Source organism: Myotis davidii, unplaced genomic scaffold (genome assembly GCF_000327345.1).
Source record: "Myotis davidii unplaced genomic scaffold, ASM32734v1 scaffold1394, whole genome shotgun sequence".
Lineage (NCBI taxonomy): Eukaryota > Metazoa > Chordata > Mammalia > Chiroptera > Vespertilionidae > Myotis > Myotis davidii.
In genome coordinates this window covers 280,350-292,852 of record NW_006285608.1, presented here as the reverse complement: position 1 = coordinate 292,852, position 12,503 = coordinate 280,350, and the positions used below count along the sequence as shown (strand labels likewise).

The following is a 12,503-nucleotide window of genomic DNA, read 5'->3' as shown; positions in this document are numbered from 1 at the left end:
CCCAGGCTTCCCTCTGGCCACCAGCAGGCACCCAGGACCCGGGTTTCCCTTGCAGCCCCGGCTTCATCCGGAAGGTCATCTGGAAGGATGTCCGAAAGGACGTCTGGTCTGATCAGCATGTTACACTTTTATTATTATAGTTTTGGGTTTTCTTACTTTTTTTAAATTGATTTTTAGAGAGAGGAAGGGAGAGGAAGAGAGGGAGAAACATCGATATGAAAGCAGAACATTGATGGACTGTCTCCTGCACGCCACCTACCAGGAATCGAGCCCACAACCTGGGCATGTGTTCTGACCTGGAATCAAACCAGCAACCTTTCAGTGCCTAGGAAAACGCCCAACCAACTGAGGCCGGAGAAGTGGGTGTGATCACCCAGGGATGAAGATGAGGCTAAGGACAGAGCTTCAGGGAGCCCACCAGCATGAGTGGCCACAGGGGTGAGGAGTGGGAGGGAGACCCGATGAAGATGGCAGCTCGGAACCCCAGGGATGGCGTGGCCAGTGCGGCTTTGAGGTCCCCGTGAGCCGGGTGCAGGGTGCTTAACCGGCGGCGGAGGGGAGCGCACTCCCATCTGTCCGCTTTCCAGGACGGGTTTTCGGGGCAGGATGTGGTGGGGAGTCCGGGGAACACAGAAGCGCAGCGCTTTGTCTCGGGGCAGCAGAGGGAAGTTTGAAACCAAATCTCCCTCAAAGGGGCCCCCTCCCGCGGCGCCCAGCCCGCGGGGGTCCCGGGCATGAATGGGGACGAGCCGGCAAATCTGAGAGCCGGACTCACGGCCGCGAGAGCAAAGAGCCAATAGGATCCCCGCCGCGACAGCGAGGCGGGGACGGGGCCAATCAGCTGCGAGGACGGGCAGGGGCGGGTCCGCGCCGAGTTTCAAATCGGCCCGGGTGGGCGAAGTGCATCTGTGCTCCGCATCTCGCAGGCGTGGAAGCTTTGGGGTGAGTGTGGGCCGGGGCGTGGCGGGACCTCTGTGCAGAAGAGACCAGAGGCGATGGGGTGAGAGGGTGTCTAGTTAGGACAGGCATGCATGTGGGCATCTGGGGGTTGCAGGGTGGAAATCGGGGGCTCTGGCCAGGCGACCAGGGTCTGGGTGGGAGCTCGCTGGGTCAGGGCGGGTTGTGGGAGGCGCTGATCCGGCGCTGGGCCCCTTTCTGAGGCTCAAGGAGGGCCGCTCCCGACCCTGTCTCCCTCCCCGCCTGAGGCTGGGATGAACAAACAGCTGTTCTAGACACAGCAAGGGACCGCAGGAAATGCTGACCAGCCTTGTTCAGCCTCTGCCCTCTTCCGGGCTTCGCTGACCACACCCTCCCCTTCAGGAAGCATTCTCCCGCACCCAGGGTTGCTCCCTCCCAGCCTGAGCCATCCACCCACCCCATGGGCCTCCATCCCATCTCTTCCCTTGTACCTAGGTCTCTGTGGAGCCTGGGAATAGGATGGAGGATGCCTTGCTGACCTGCCTTTTGACCTCTTCCCAGGGTCTGGTGAACAGAACAGACAGATGGCCTCTCGGTGGCCCGGCGTGAGCACGTCCATGCGCAGGAGATCTCTCCAGGACCACCAGCAGCTGGAGGAGAGCGATGAGCTGCAGCCTGCAGCTGGCCATCTGGAGGCCTCCGGCGGAGCCCTGGGCTCCCTCTGCAGACAGTTCCAAAGGAGGCTGCCCCTGAGAGCAGTCAGCCTCAACCTAGGGGCGGGCCCCACCTGGAAACGCCTGGAAACCCCAGAGCCAGAGCAGCAGGGCCTCCAGGCTGCAGCTCGCTCAGCTAAGAACGCCTTGGGGGCCGTGTCCCAGGTAATGCTGACCAGGTCCAGGTCAACGGCTGCCCTAAGGAGCCCCCAAGAACATAGACTCCATGAAGACAAGGACTTTGATTTGTTCGTTGCTGTGTTCCCAGCACCCAAACAGTTCCTGGCACATAGTAGGTGCTCAACAAATAGTTGAGTGAGGGAATGAAAACAGTATCATGGAGAAAACATCCTCACTCTACAAGATAATAGAGCTGTATTGTGATGGAAATTGTGAGCCAGTGGCTAATGTTGGGAGGACAACAAAAACTAGCTTAGTCAAGTGGAGGCTTCCCAGGTGAAGCGATTCCATGGAATTCACCCAGGAAAGGAGAAGAATGAGGAGCATGTGACAGGGGAAGTAGTGTGAGCCTAGACCCAGAGCAGAGGGAAGTGGAATACTGAGGAGAGAGAGCAAGGTGGGGCAGTGAGAGGGGGCTCAGTGTGCCAAGGGTGTTTGGGCACCCCCAAGAGAGACTGGTGGTCTTGGGAACCAGTGGGAAGAATTTACAGCAGGGTGGGCACCGGCTCTAATTAGCATACTAGAACCTGTTCTTTAGCTAGTTGGTGAGTTAGATAGAAGGGTGTTAGGAGCAGATTCTCCCATGAGGGGGCACTGAGGGCCTGGCCTTGCAGAGGAGTGAACAGCCTCAAGAGCTGCTCAGAAGGTAGATTTGGGAGGCTGAGGTGTCAGATGAGATGTGGGGGCACGAAGATGTCACTTATGTTGGGTGTGAGGTGCCTGTGGACCTTCCAAGTGGATGTGTCTTCAAACCTAGACTCGGAGAGGCATGGAGGTGTCACCTAGAAAGGACAGAGGCCAGGGGAGTGAATAGACCTCCAAGGAGAGAACTAGGGGCGGGAGGGGGCTCTCCTTCGTATCTGACTGGGAGTCTGAAGATATGGGACCAGGAAGATGTTTTGGGGACCCTTTGTAGAGAGGTGTCTGAGCCAAATGTTAGTCCTTGTCTAGAAGAACCCCATGATTGTTTTATGCCCAGGGATCGGGGATGAAACCAGGCAGCCTGCCCAAGGGCACAAAGCTCACCTAACCTAACACAGGTCTTGCTCTAAGGACTCTGGACTCCAGTTTCCTCTCGCTGAGGAAGAGCCTTCACAGCCGTCCCCCAGCGGAGTGAAAGGCCCGAGAGTTAGGGCTTGGCCCTGTGGGTGATGAGCAGCTGTGGGAGGGCACTGAGCAGTGCAGTGTCATGACCAGAACTGCCCTTAGAGGGATCTCTGTGCATCAGTGTGGAGGGTGGAACAGAGTATGACCAGAAGCAGGGGGACAAATGATCTCACAGTGTCCTGAGGGTCAGGCTTTGCTCTTGAGTCTCCGGGTCAGTCTGTGTTTGAAAGGGGCTTGGTCTTAGGCGCCTGGAGGCTCTGTGAGCCAGAGCGGGTCTGCTGCAGAACACTCATACCTGGGGCTCTGAGCTGGGTCCCTGCAGTGGCATCACCCACATCCCTCACGCTTGAGACCAAGCTGCTTGTGTGCGTAGGACCGCTGGTAGGTGGAGGGCTCGGAGGTATGGCTTGGAGACGAGGGTGGCCCTTAGCTTGTCTGTGCTCACACTTCCATGTACCCATCAGAGAATCCAGGAGTCCTGCCAAAGTGGCACCAAGTGGCTGGTGGAAACCCAGGTGAAAGCCAGGAGGAGGAAGAGAGAGACACAGAAGAACGGTAGCCCCCCAGCTCGCAGCCTGAGCCAGAGGAGCACCCGGCTTTCTGGAACCGGCCCTGCCCGCTCAACTCTGGGCCCCTGGGGGTGGGAGCGTCACCGCCGCTCCACCCAGGTGGGCCCACGTGCCCACCCTCTGCGGAGGTCCAGGAGGGAGGCCGCCTTCCGGAGCCCCTACTCCTCTACAGAGCCCCTCTGCTCCCCCAGGTAAGTGGAAGAGTGCCTGGCCCCCCAAAACACTAAGGGCCCCTCCGGGGGCTCCCTAGAACCAGGGGCACCCTGAGCTGAGTCACATCCGTGTTCTGGCCAGCTCTGCACCCCACTAGCCAGGGAGCTGGGGACATCTTCAAGGCCTTAGTTCCCCATCTATAAAAGGAAGGGGAGAGCTTAGCTCTGCCTGTATCACACTCCCAAGCCTCCTAGTGAGCCTACAAGCCAGTTTTAAAACCACCTGGAGATGGAGACTCAAGTGGGAAACAGCAGGGCTCACCTTTCTGCAAGATCTCCTGCCCTTGGCCTTGACCCCATGAGCCTTGATCCATCTGTTCTCTGCCAGCTGCTCTAAGGTGCTCTGATGTCACTTCCTGGAGTGAGGGTCTAGGTGATGACCCCAGGCTGCAGTGCTGGTTGTGGGGGCAGGAAGGAGGCACCTGCCACAGGTTTCCAACTAGTCCCTGGTGCCTGTGGCCTTTCCTTCTGTTCAGTGAATCCGACAGTGACCTGGAGCCTGTGGGGGCAGGAATCCAGCGCCTCCAGAAGCTGTCCCAGGAGCTGGACGAGGCCATTGCGGCTGAAGAGAGGTAAGCTGGCAGTCATCCTCCCAAGCAAAGTGGCTGGCAGGGTCCCCCTTTTCAGGCAGGCCTCTAGTTCTGGCTCTGGCCACTGTATGACCCTGGCCAGTCCCTCCCCTTCTCAGCCTCAGTCTCTTCGTCTGCAACATGAGGGGACATAAAAGACCTAGATTGCGGTGGTAGTTGAGGATGCACCCTGGAGATTCGTGGCTTTCTGGGCCTCAGGCCGCCACATGTGTCCACCACCTGGAACTTCCCCAGGCTCCTGAAGACCTGTCCTGCCTCCAACACTCCCCACGGCTCCCTTACGCCCTGCCCACCCATGGAATTGGGAAACGCTGTGTGGCTGCTTGGAGTTCCTGATCTGTCTGCTCAGGACCCCATTCTGAGGGCAGAGCCCAGGTCTGGAGCTGCCCTAACTTGGGCCATTTGTGCCTACATGGCCGTGACGGGCTCCTAGGTGGCCCTGCGAGCTTTGACTATATGCCGAGTGTACCAAGTTCCCACCATGTTGCTGGGTCTGGTCTTGCCTAGTCCAGGCTGGGAGGGCCCTCGGAGCCTGCCGCACCCAATGGCCTGTCTCTCCTGCTTCCCCATCTCTAGCGCTGACATGGCCGTTTCTCTCCTTCGAGACTGATGGAGTGCTCTCCAGGGAATGCCCTCCTCCAAGCATCTTTCCCAGCGTCCTCTTCCTCCTCTCCTCCTCTTCCTCCTCCTACCTGAGTGCGTGTGCAGGTTTGGAGGCGTGTTAAAGAACTGAGACTCCTGGAGAAACCCACAGAACTGACACCCAGCAGAATGGGCAGCATGCCATCTTCCTACCGGCTCAGACCTGAGCTGCTGACCTCACTGACCCACCACCTTCCGGCTCCTCATTCTGGGGGAAGGCTCTGGTGTCCTCACTCCCCCCTCCCCCCTGAAGCACAATGAGGGGCAAGAAGAGAGCTCCTCGCAGGAAGTGAGACATACCTGACCCCCACACCCCCACACGTGGGATCCATACCTCTGCACCCTTGAGTTCATGGAGGAAGCCCCCAGGAGCTGGCAGTGCCCTGGGCCCCTGCTGACAAGACCTGACAAGCAGAGGCCCAGGTGGGGGCTGGTCTGGGGCCCCTGCTCTCCTGCTCGGACCACATCTGAGCCCAGCAGAGACCGCCTGCCACAGCCCAGGAGGTGACTCACCGCAGACCCGGCTCCTGGGTGTACAGCTCCCATGCCTGCCCCAAAAGAAGGGATGGGAGAGATATCCAGGCTCTGAGACCGGGGGCCTATGGGTACCTATTTATGTTCTCAGCACCGGGCACTGTGGGTGGCAGCGAGGAGTAGCACAGCCCAGCAATCTCTGCCCTTTGTAAATTCTTTAAGAAATCTGCTTTGTCATTTTATTAGAAAGAAATCAGGGCATAACTTCCCTCCATAATGTTGCTTTTCCATAATAAGACTCTGACAGATTGAGGGAGACTCAGAGGGAAGGCTGGGGTGGGAGGGATTAACCACGGAACTTATATGCACATGTGCATAGCCCATGGACACAGTCAATAGTGTGGTGAGGGCCTGGGGGTGGGGGAGGGGGTGTGGAGAAGGGGGTCAATGGGGGAAAAGGGGGGACATCTGTAATACTTTCAACAATAAAGATAATTTTTTGAAAGAATGAATAGGAGAGTTCAGCAATATAACCATGTACAAAATATACCAAAAATAATGGTTTTCTCGATGTACCAGCAGTACATCTATGGGAAATAATGAAATATTTTCTTTCATCATTAAAAAAAAAAGACTTTCTGTATTTGACATCTCTTCTCTGTAACAACCCCCTCCCCCCCCTCCCCCCACATACCCCCTTCCCACTCTGGTCTGTCCTGCGGCCAGGTTTTGTTCCCCTTGTCCTCTCCACTTCCCTCCACCTCATGTAGCCAGCCCCCTGCTCAGGGAGAGCAGGAGTAACAGCCACAGGTTTCTCAGCTTCATTCAGAGCAAAGCACATTTTAAAGGCAAATAAGGTTTTTATTTAAGTGACAACGTTTGAGAGTTAAAAACCAGCTCACATCAAAATCAAGACCCGTTGTAAAAATCTTTTAACTCCATAATGCTGTGTTTGTCTTGTTAGAAATCTGATAGTTTACATGTTCTTTTCTAACGGATTTTGTACAAGGCAGCCATGAGGGGTACAAACCTTTTCCCCCACAGATCCACCCACCAAGGACAATACTGAGAGGTACACACAGGAACAGTCAGACGGCAAACAAGACCAGACAGGCTGCCACCACCAAGTAAACAAATAGAAAGGACGGTGGGGTCCGAGGGTGGGGGTCCCTATGAGCGAGCCACCCTCCTGTCCTGCCCCTCTTTGGTGTCACCTGCCACTCCTTGTCCCCACGAGAGTGAGGCCCAACTGGTATTTACCCCAACCACCCTCTCGGTTTCTCAGCAAAGAGAGCAGGACCCAGACCAGGCCTCGATGCTTGGACTTGACCCTAAGTATGATTTTTTAAGAAAGCTCCCCCAAACCCAGAGGCAGCAGAAGGAGGGAGGTGACTTCTTGTGGCAGATTAGGTCCCCGGCACACTGGGCACCCACACCCCTGGGGTTCGGCTGGAAAGTTGGTTGTTTAAGGCGGGGTCAGTTTCGAGGTTCCTTCGCAGCCCGGGCACCCCTCCCGGGCCGGCTGCACCTGGGCTGGGTGGGGGTGTCCACACAGAGCCACGCCACAGCTGCACGCTGCCTCGGGCCCAGCTTTCACTGAGAAATGGGGCCACGCTTTGCCTGCAGGACACTTCTGGGCATGGGTCTGGGTCCAGAGTGCTAAAAGGAGACCCAGAGAGCCCACCCCCTAGTGATGTCTGAATACTGGAGTGCAAACGTGTTTGTTTTCTCTGGCCCAGGGTCCGGGCAGGAGGGCCGCTCATCCAAATGCATGAAAAGTCTCCCTTTTTTTCATATTTTGTGAAGCCTAAGGGAGGAGTTGAACTCTTTAAAAAAAAAACCATGATGCCACTTGAGCAGGCCCTGGCTGTGGATGCACCCTGAACCCCCAACAGGGCGAAGGGACAGGCAGGCGGCAGGCGGGCCCTCCAGCAGGACAGCCCCCCAACTGGGAGGAACAAACATGCCACGGAGAAACGGGGCGCTTTGGTCAGGCAGGGAAGTCTGCTCTCCAGCCCCGGTGGAGCCAGCTCACAGGAGCTGGAGGGATTCGCCAGGAAACAGCCAACTGGGGCCACGGGGCTACTTGGGGAGGGGCAGCGGCCCCTCCGGAGAACAGCACGAGACTCGGCTCTTTGTTTTTCTCCAACAAAACTGGACAAACAAAGTGCAACAAACCACCAGAAGAGAAAGTGCTTATTGGTTACAGTTGCTGTGAAGAGCAGAACTGAAACCGACAATATTGAGTCTGGTCACTAGACAGAACCACACAGTCACATCCACTAACACTGCAAGAGCGCCCGCTCGCAGCACTCACTGTACACCTCACATCCCAGGCGTGAGGCTTCGGAGCCCCAATCAGAGCTCCAGAAAGGAAGGGGGGCCCTCCCCCTAGGTCCCACATCCCAGCTCCCACCCCCAAAATCAGCATGGACTCAAATTCCCCAGTGTCCGGCATGCCTACTCCCTCCTGCTCCAAGCCGGGGTGGGGGGCGGGGGGCGGAGGATCTCACGCTAATTATTTTATCATTTGAGAGTAATACATCAGTGCCTTCTGCAAAGAGGAGATGGGGTTTCAGAGAATCAGAATAAGTCTGCCCAAGTTGAGTTCAGGGCTATTTGGGAAGGAAGGGAAGGATTAGGGTTGAGGTGGCTAAGCCACATGAGCTGGTGCCTCATGGACACCGAGAAAGATGTCCTGTGAAGGAGGAATGTGAACTGCCGGGAGGCAGGACCAGAGAGGAAGCCTAGGGTGACCGCCCCTTCCCAGCGGAGTTGCTCGGCGCTGCGGAAATGCAGGTGCAGGGCTGAAGGGACGCAGAGAACTGGCAGACAGGCAGGCTGGGGTGGCAGGAGCGGGCAGACTGGAGAAGACACATTTCTAGTCGAGAGAGCAGGGTTAGGGGCTGGGATCCCTGATCCCTTCAGCCCAGTCGGGCGCCCTGTTTGCCTGCCAGTGGTGCCAGCCGCCCCCACCAGCAGCGGCTGGCCATCGGGGAAGACACTGGCCACATGGGAACTGCAAGAGGTAGACATTGAGCAGAAGCGACACTGAGCTGACACAGGTGCCTGCTGTGTATGCAGCTGTCCGGGCACTGGGGCGGCCTGGCCCGTGACACAGAGAACTGGGCCGCCTCAGTGACAGCACGAGGGGCTCAGAGCCGGGCCCGCGCTGCAGGAGACCAGTGCCCAGGCCAGGGGCCCAGCAGCACGAGGGCCTGGACAAGCTTCGAGGGGCCCCAGGAGAGCTAAGTCCCACCAACCTCAGGGGATGATCCAGGAGGAAGTTATGGGCACCAAACCAAGCTGAGTGGCAAAGGGGAGGAAGGGGAATACAACAGTTTGAGCCAGAACTACCCCAGAACTCTGGGATCTCAGCTCTACACCTTCCAGGAGCCAAAAGGGAGGAATCAGACTGGAGAGGAGGAGCCAGATCCATGCGCTCTGGGGCGGTGTCTCTGCTCCTGGGACAGTGGGTGTGGGCATCAGTACAAAACCACCTCTCCAAGGAGCTGGGACCTCTCCCCCAGCCCCAGGGGCGTCTCCGAAGTGGTGGGAAAATAGCTGCTCCCTCCCGCCCACTCTGAGTCCTGCTCTCTGACTGTGGGGACAGGATGGATCCCTGAGCCCTCTGAGGAGCTCGGGTCCTGGAAAGCCTCATGGGGCAGAAGTGCAGGATAGCCTAGGAGTCAAAACGTGCCCCCATCCGATCTCAGCTGGGGAGATCCCGCAATTACATAGGAAGGCAGAGCCCAGAGAGGGCAAGCAGCTGGCTCAAGGGCTCACAGCCAGCCCAGCTAGGCCAGAGCCCAAGGCCGCGCAGCCTCACAGGGGACGGCACCAGGCAGGACTCCAGAAAGAGGAACAACTGCCCTCCGGGCCACAGGAGAGTGGTGAAGGTACTGAGGACAGAAGGCGGGACTTGAACAGCTGCAGGACAGCCCGTCAGCACCAGACCCCTCCCCCCAGGGCTGGGGACAGACACCTGAACATAGCTTGGCCCAGGGGGCACCCTCTCTCTCCCAGAAAGTGGTCGCTTTGCCATAGGAGAGCCAGGCCCAAGGTGGTGACTCGGTATATCAGGCACCAATGCCACTCGCCTCTCCTCTGCCAGCGGCCCAGGATCCCCGGTCTGGGGGCTTCTCCCTTCCGGGCCTGCCTCGCATGACCTTGGAAGCCCGGAGGACCCGGAAAGATGGTCGCCTTTGCCCAACACTCCAGCTCCGGACAGGCCTGCACCCACCTCACAGACATCAACCCCAATTAGGGCTTGAAGCCGCAGGCACCGGGGAGGCAGCAGTGGCTGCACTGAGACCGGGGCTCTCACCCCCTGGCAGCCGAGGGAGCCCCCCAAGGCTGGGTAGGGCCCCTCCCCCCTGTGGTCAGACACTACTGGACAGACACGGGAGGGAAAAAGCAAGAAAGGGCCTGTGTCCGGGAGGAGGCGGCCACTCCCGTCCCCGCAGGCAGCTGGGTAGGGGCCCCCTGCTCCGCGCACAGCCCACCCTCAGGGCACCGACTCGAACTTGGGGGTCCCGCGCGCCCAGCTGAGCGCGGACAGGGGCCGCTCGTGGTCCTTGTCGGACTCGGGCTGGCTCTGGGCGCGCTCAGGGTGGGGGTTGGCGGGCGGGTCGGGCTGCTGCACCGACATGGTCCTGCGCAGGTGGTTGCGCTTGCGGAGGAAGTCGGGCTGCGCGTGGAGGCCGAAGCTGCCCTTGCGCAGGACCATCCGCGAGTTGTTCTTCTTGGGGCGCGCGCGGTGGCTGGTCTCCAGGGCGGCCAGGTGGGCGGCGTAGCCCTCGCTCAGGAACTGCGGAGGGGACAGGAGTCAGGCCAGCGGGGCAGGCCGGCGCCTGGTCCTGCCCCCACCTCCCAGCGTCACCCTTTATTTGGGACATCCCATCATGGGGTCTCCAGCTCTTCCGTGGAACCTGCAGGAAACTGGACACTCTTACCATTCAAGGCTCCCGCCCCGCTTTGGACGCCTGAGCCCTCACGTCTGTCTGTACCTGTGGGCCTTCCGGATCTAGATCCTTGTCACGTTCACTAAAATCCCGAACTGTAAGTCTCTCCCACCATCCGCCTTCTACCCGGGGGAACTTAGTCATGTTCTGGCCCGGACAACGGCCCCCTTGCCATTCCTTTCCACTGTGTGCTCAGCCTGCTGCTCAGTGTGGTCTGTGTGCCAGCAGCAGTCTCAGGCCCCACCCCAGACTACAGATCCGAACCCGCATTTAAACAATATCCCCATGTGACCCAGGAGGCATTTAGAGTTTGAGATCAGCACTGTTCTAGGGATGCCCACTCAGGGGTCCCTCCACCGTCACACTCAGCATGGCCCCGAAAGCTCACTGCCTTCCCCTCCATCTGCTCCTCAACCGGCTTCTCCCCAAGCCGGAAACAGGATGCCCTCCTTGCTTTTCCCTTCCTGGTCCCACACATCTGAACTGCCATTACCGGATCCAGTCCATCTTCCTAAACGTGCCTCTCAGGCCCTCCCACCTCTCTCCCCTTCCACTGCCCTGCCACCTCCTCCCACCCACCTGCAGCCTCTGAATTGCAAACAGTCCACAGACTCAGAGCCCCAACCGACCGGGCAAGGCACACGGCCCACACGCGCACTGCCACCCCCGCCCCTCTCCCGCTGCCCCCACGTCACCCTCGGCCAAGCTGGCACTGGAGTTCCCAGAATACACACCTCTGTCCCCTCCGACTTTGCTTTTGCCGCTGCCTCTGTCACTAGTGCTCCTCCAACTGCAGGCCCTTCTAGGACAAGGCCTCACACTTCTGAAAGCCGGCCTTGCTCCGAGTGCAGGGGACCTGTCCTTGTCTGGGGCCCCCCCATTCTGTGCTCCCCCTCATTCACTATGGCTCCTGCACACTGCACTGTCCTTGTCTGCACATGCTTCCATCTGCCTACGAGGCTGGATGACATGACACCGATTCCACCCGGACTCTCCCCACAACACAGGGCGTTTCAAGGCAGGTGTCCAGCAGTATTTGCTGAATGAATGCATGAATGAAGGAATGAGCAGATGAAGGAATGAGCAGATGAACTCGCTCCCTCTTCCAGATTGCACATCACTCTCTTGAGAGTTTATAGTTTGCCCAGAGGGGCCGATGGGAACACCCCAGCCCCAGCTCCGCCTCCACCCACCTGGCACTGGGTTTGGTACTTCTTGGTGGGCCGGCCCACAATGAAGATCTGGGAGGGCGGCAGGCCCAGCACGCTGTAGACGGAGATGTCCTTCGTGGAGCCATAGGCAGCGCTGATCTTGATGAAGCACTGAAACACAGAGCAGCTCATGGAGGGAGAGGGCGGCCCAGTCAATCCCCCCCCGACCCCCTCCCCCAGTGGATTCCTGGATCCCCATCCCCCAGGAAATTCCTTCTGGGGGGACCTTCTCTGTGCACCGATAGAATCCAAGTCATGGGTCTGCCTTGAAGTGGCCTCCCTTCTCTGCACCTACCCTACACCCCTGGCCCAATCCAGGGTTCTGCCTGGAGAAGCCAGGACCACACCGTCAGCTGAGCAGCACTATTCGTAGGTCATGTGAGAATGAGGCAAAGCGCTCCTTTGTGGGCAAGGAAGTTGCCTGCCAGGTTCCCAGGTTTCCATGTCACAGAGCCAGTCTCGTCTGTCCTCCAACCCTGTGCCATCCCCACCGCACCAGGCTGTAGGCGCCATCTGGCCACGGCCTGGTGCTGGCTGGTCTGATGGCCTCCCCAGAGCCTCATCCAGTCAGAGGATGGCCCAGCTCCTCCTCATTCCAGCGTCACTGTCATTTCCAGATCCTCGCCCACCCCACCGGGAAGAAACCCCACCGCCTCTGAGGTGCTCACCATCTCGCGGCTCCTCACTTTGAGCCTCCCATCAACGTCATCTTCTCTCCCATGCACCCTCCCCCCAAGTTCACTGGAGACTTTTGGTCCCAGCTTTTCTTCCTCCTAAGTCCCACCATCACTGGGATGACTTCCTGTCCACGTGGATGACCCACCCATTGTCTTGCCTTCTTTAAGATCAATGACCAGCACCTCCAAGACTAGACCGGAACAGCCCCTCTGAACTCTGAACCTTCGCTTTCCCACGCTGACCCC

The 12,503-nt window shown here is 58.6% G+C and overlaps 2 protein-coding genes across 2 annotated transcripts in view; one reads left to right on the top strand and one right to left on the bottom strand.

The window, feature by feature from the left end:
* Positions 1 to 1,486: 1,486 nt before the first annotated feature.
* FAM64A (family with sequence similarity 64 member A) lies at positions 1,487 to 5,741 on the top strand. The gene is made up of 4 exons (XM_015559189.1): positions 1,487 to 1,796; positions 3,383 to 3,678; positions 4,176 to 4,271; positions 4,866 to 5,741. The coding sequence occupies exons 1-4, from the start codon at positions 1,503 to 1,505 to the stop codon at positions 4,897 to 4,899; spliced, it is 720 nt and encodes a 239-aa protein (XP_015414675.1). The 5' UTR covers positions 1,487 to 1,502; the 3' UTR covers positions 4,900 to 5,741.
* Positions 5,742 to 7,887: 2,146 nt separating this feature from the next.
* Positions 7,888 to 12,503, bottom strand: part of PITPNM3 (PITPNM family member 3) — a 70,027-nt gene continuing 65,411 nt past the window's right edge. The window contains exons 20-21 of the mRNA XM_006756301.2: positions 11,563 to 11,691; positions 7,888 to 10,215 (exon numbers count right to left, since the gene is read on the bottom strand). Of these exons, the coding sequence (XP_006756364.1) occupies positions 9,913 to 10,215; positions 11,563 to 11,691 (432 nt within the window). The 3' untranslated portion in view covers positions 7,888 to 9,912. The remainder of the gene's footprint in view (positions 10,216 to 11,562; positions 11,692 to 12,503) is intronic.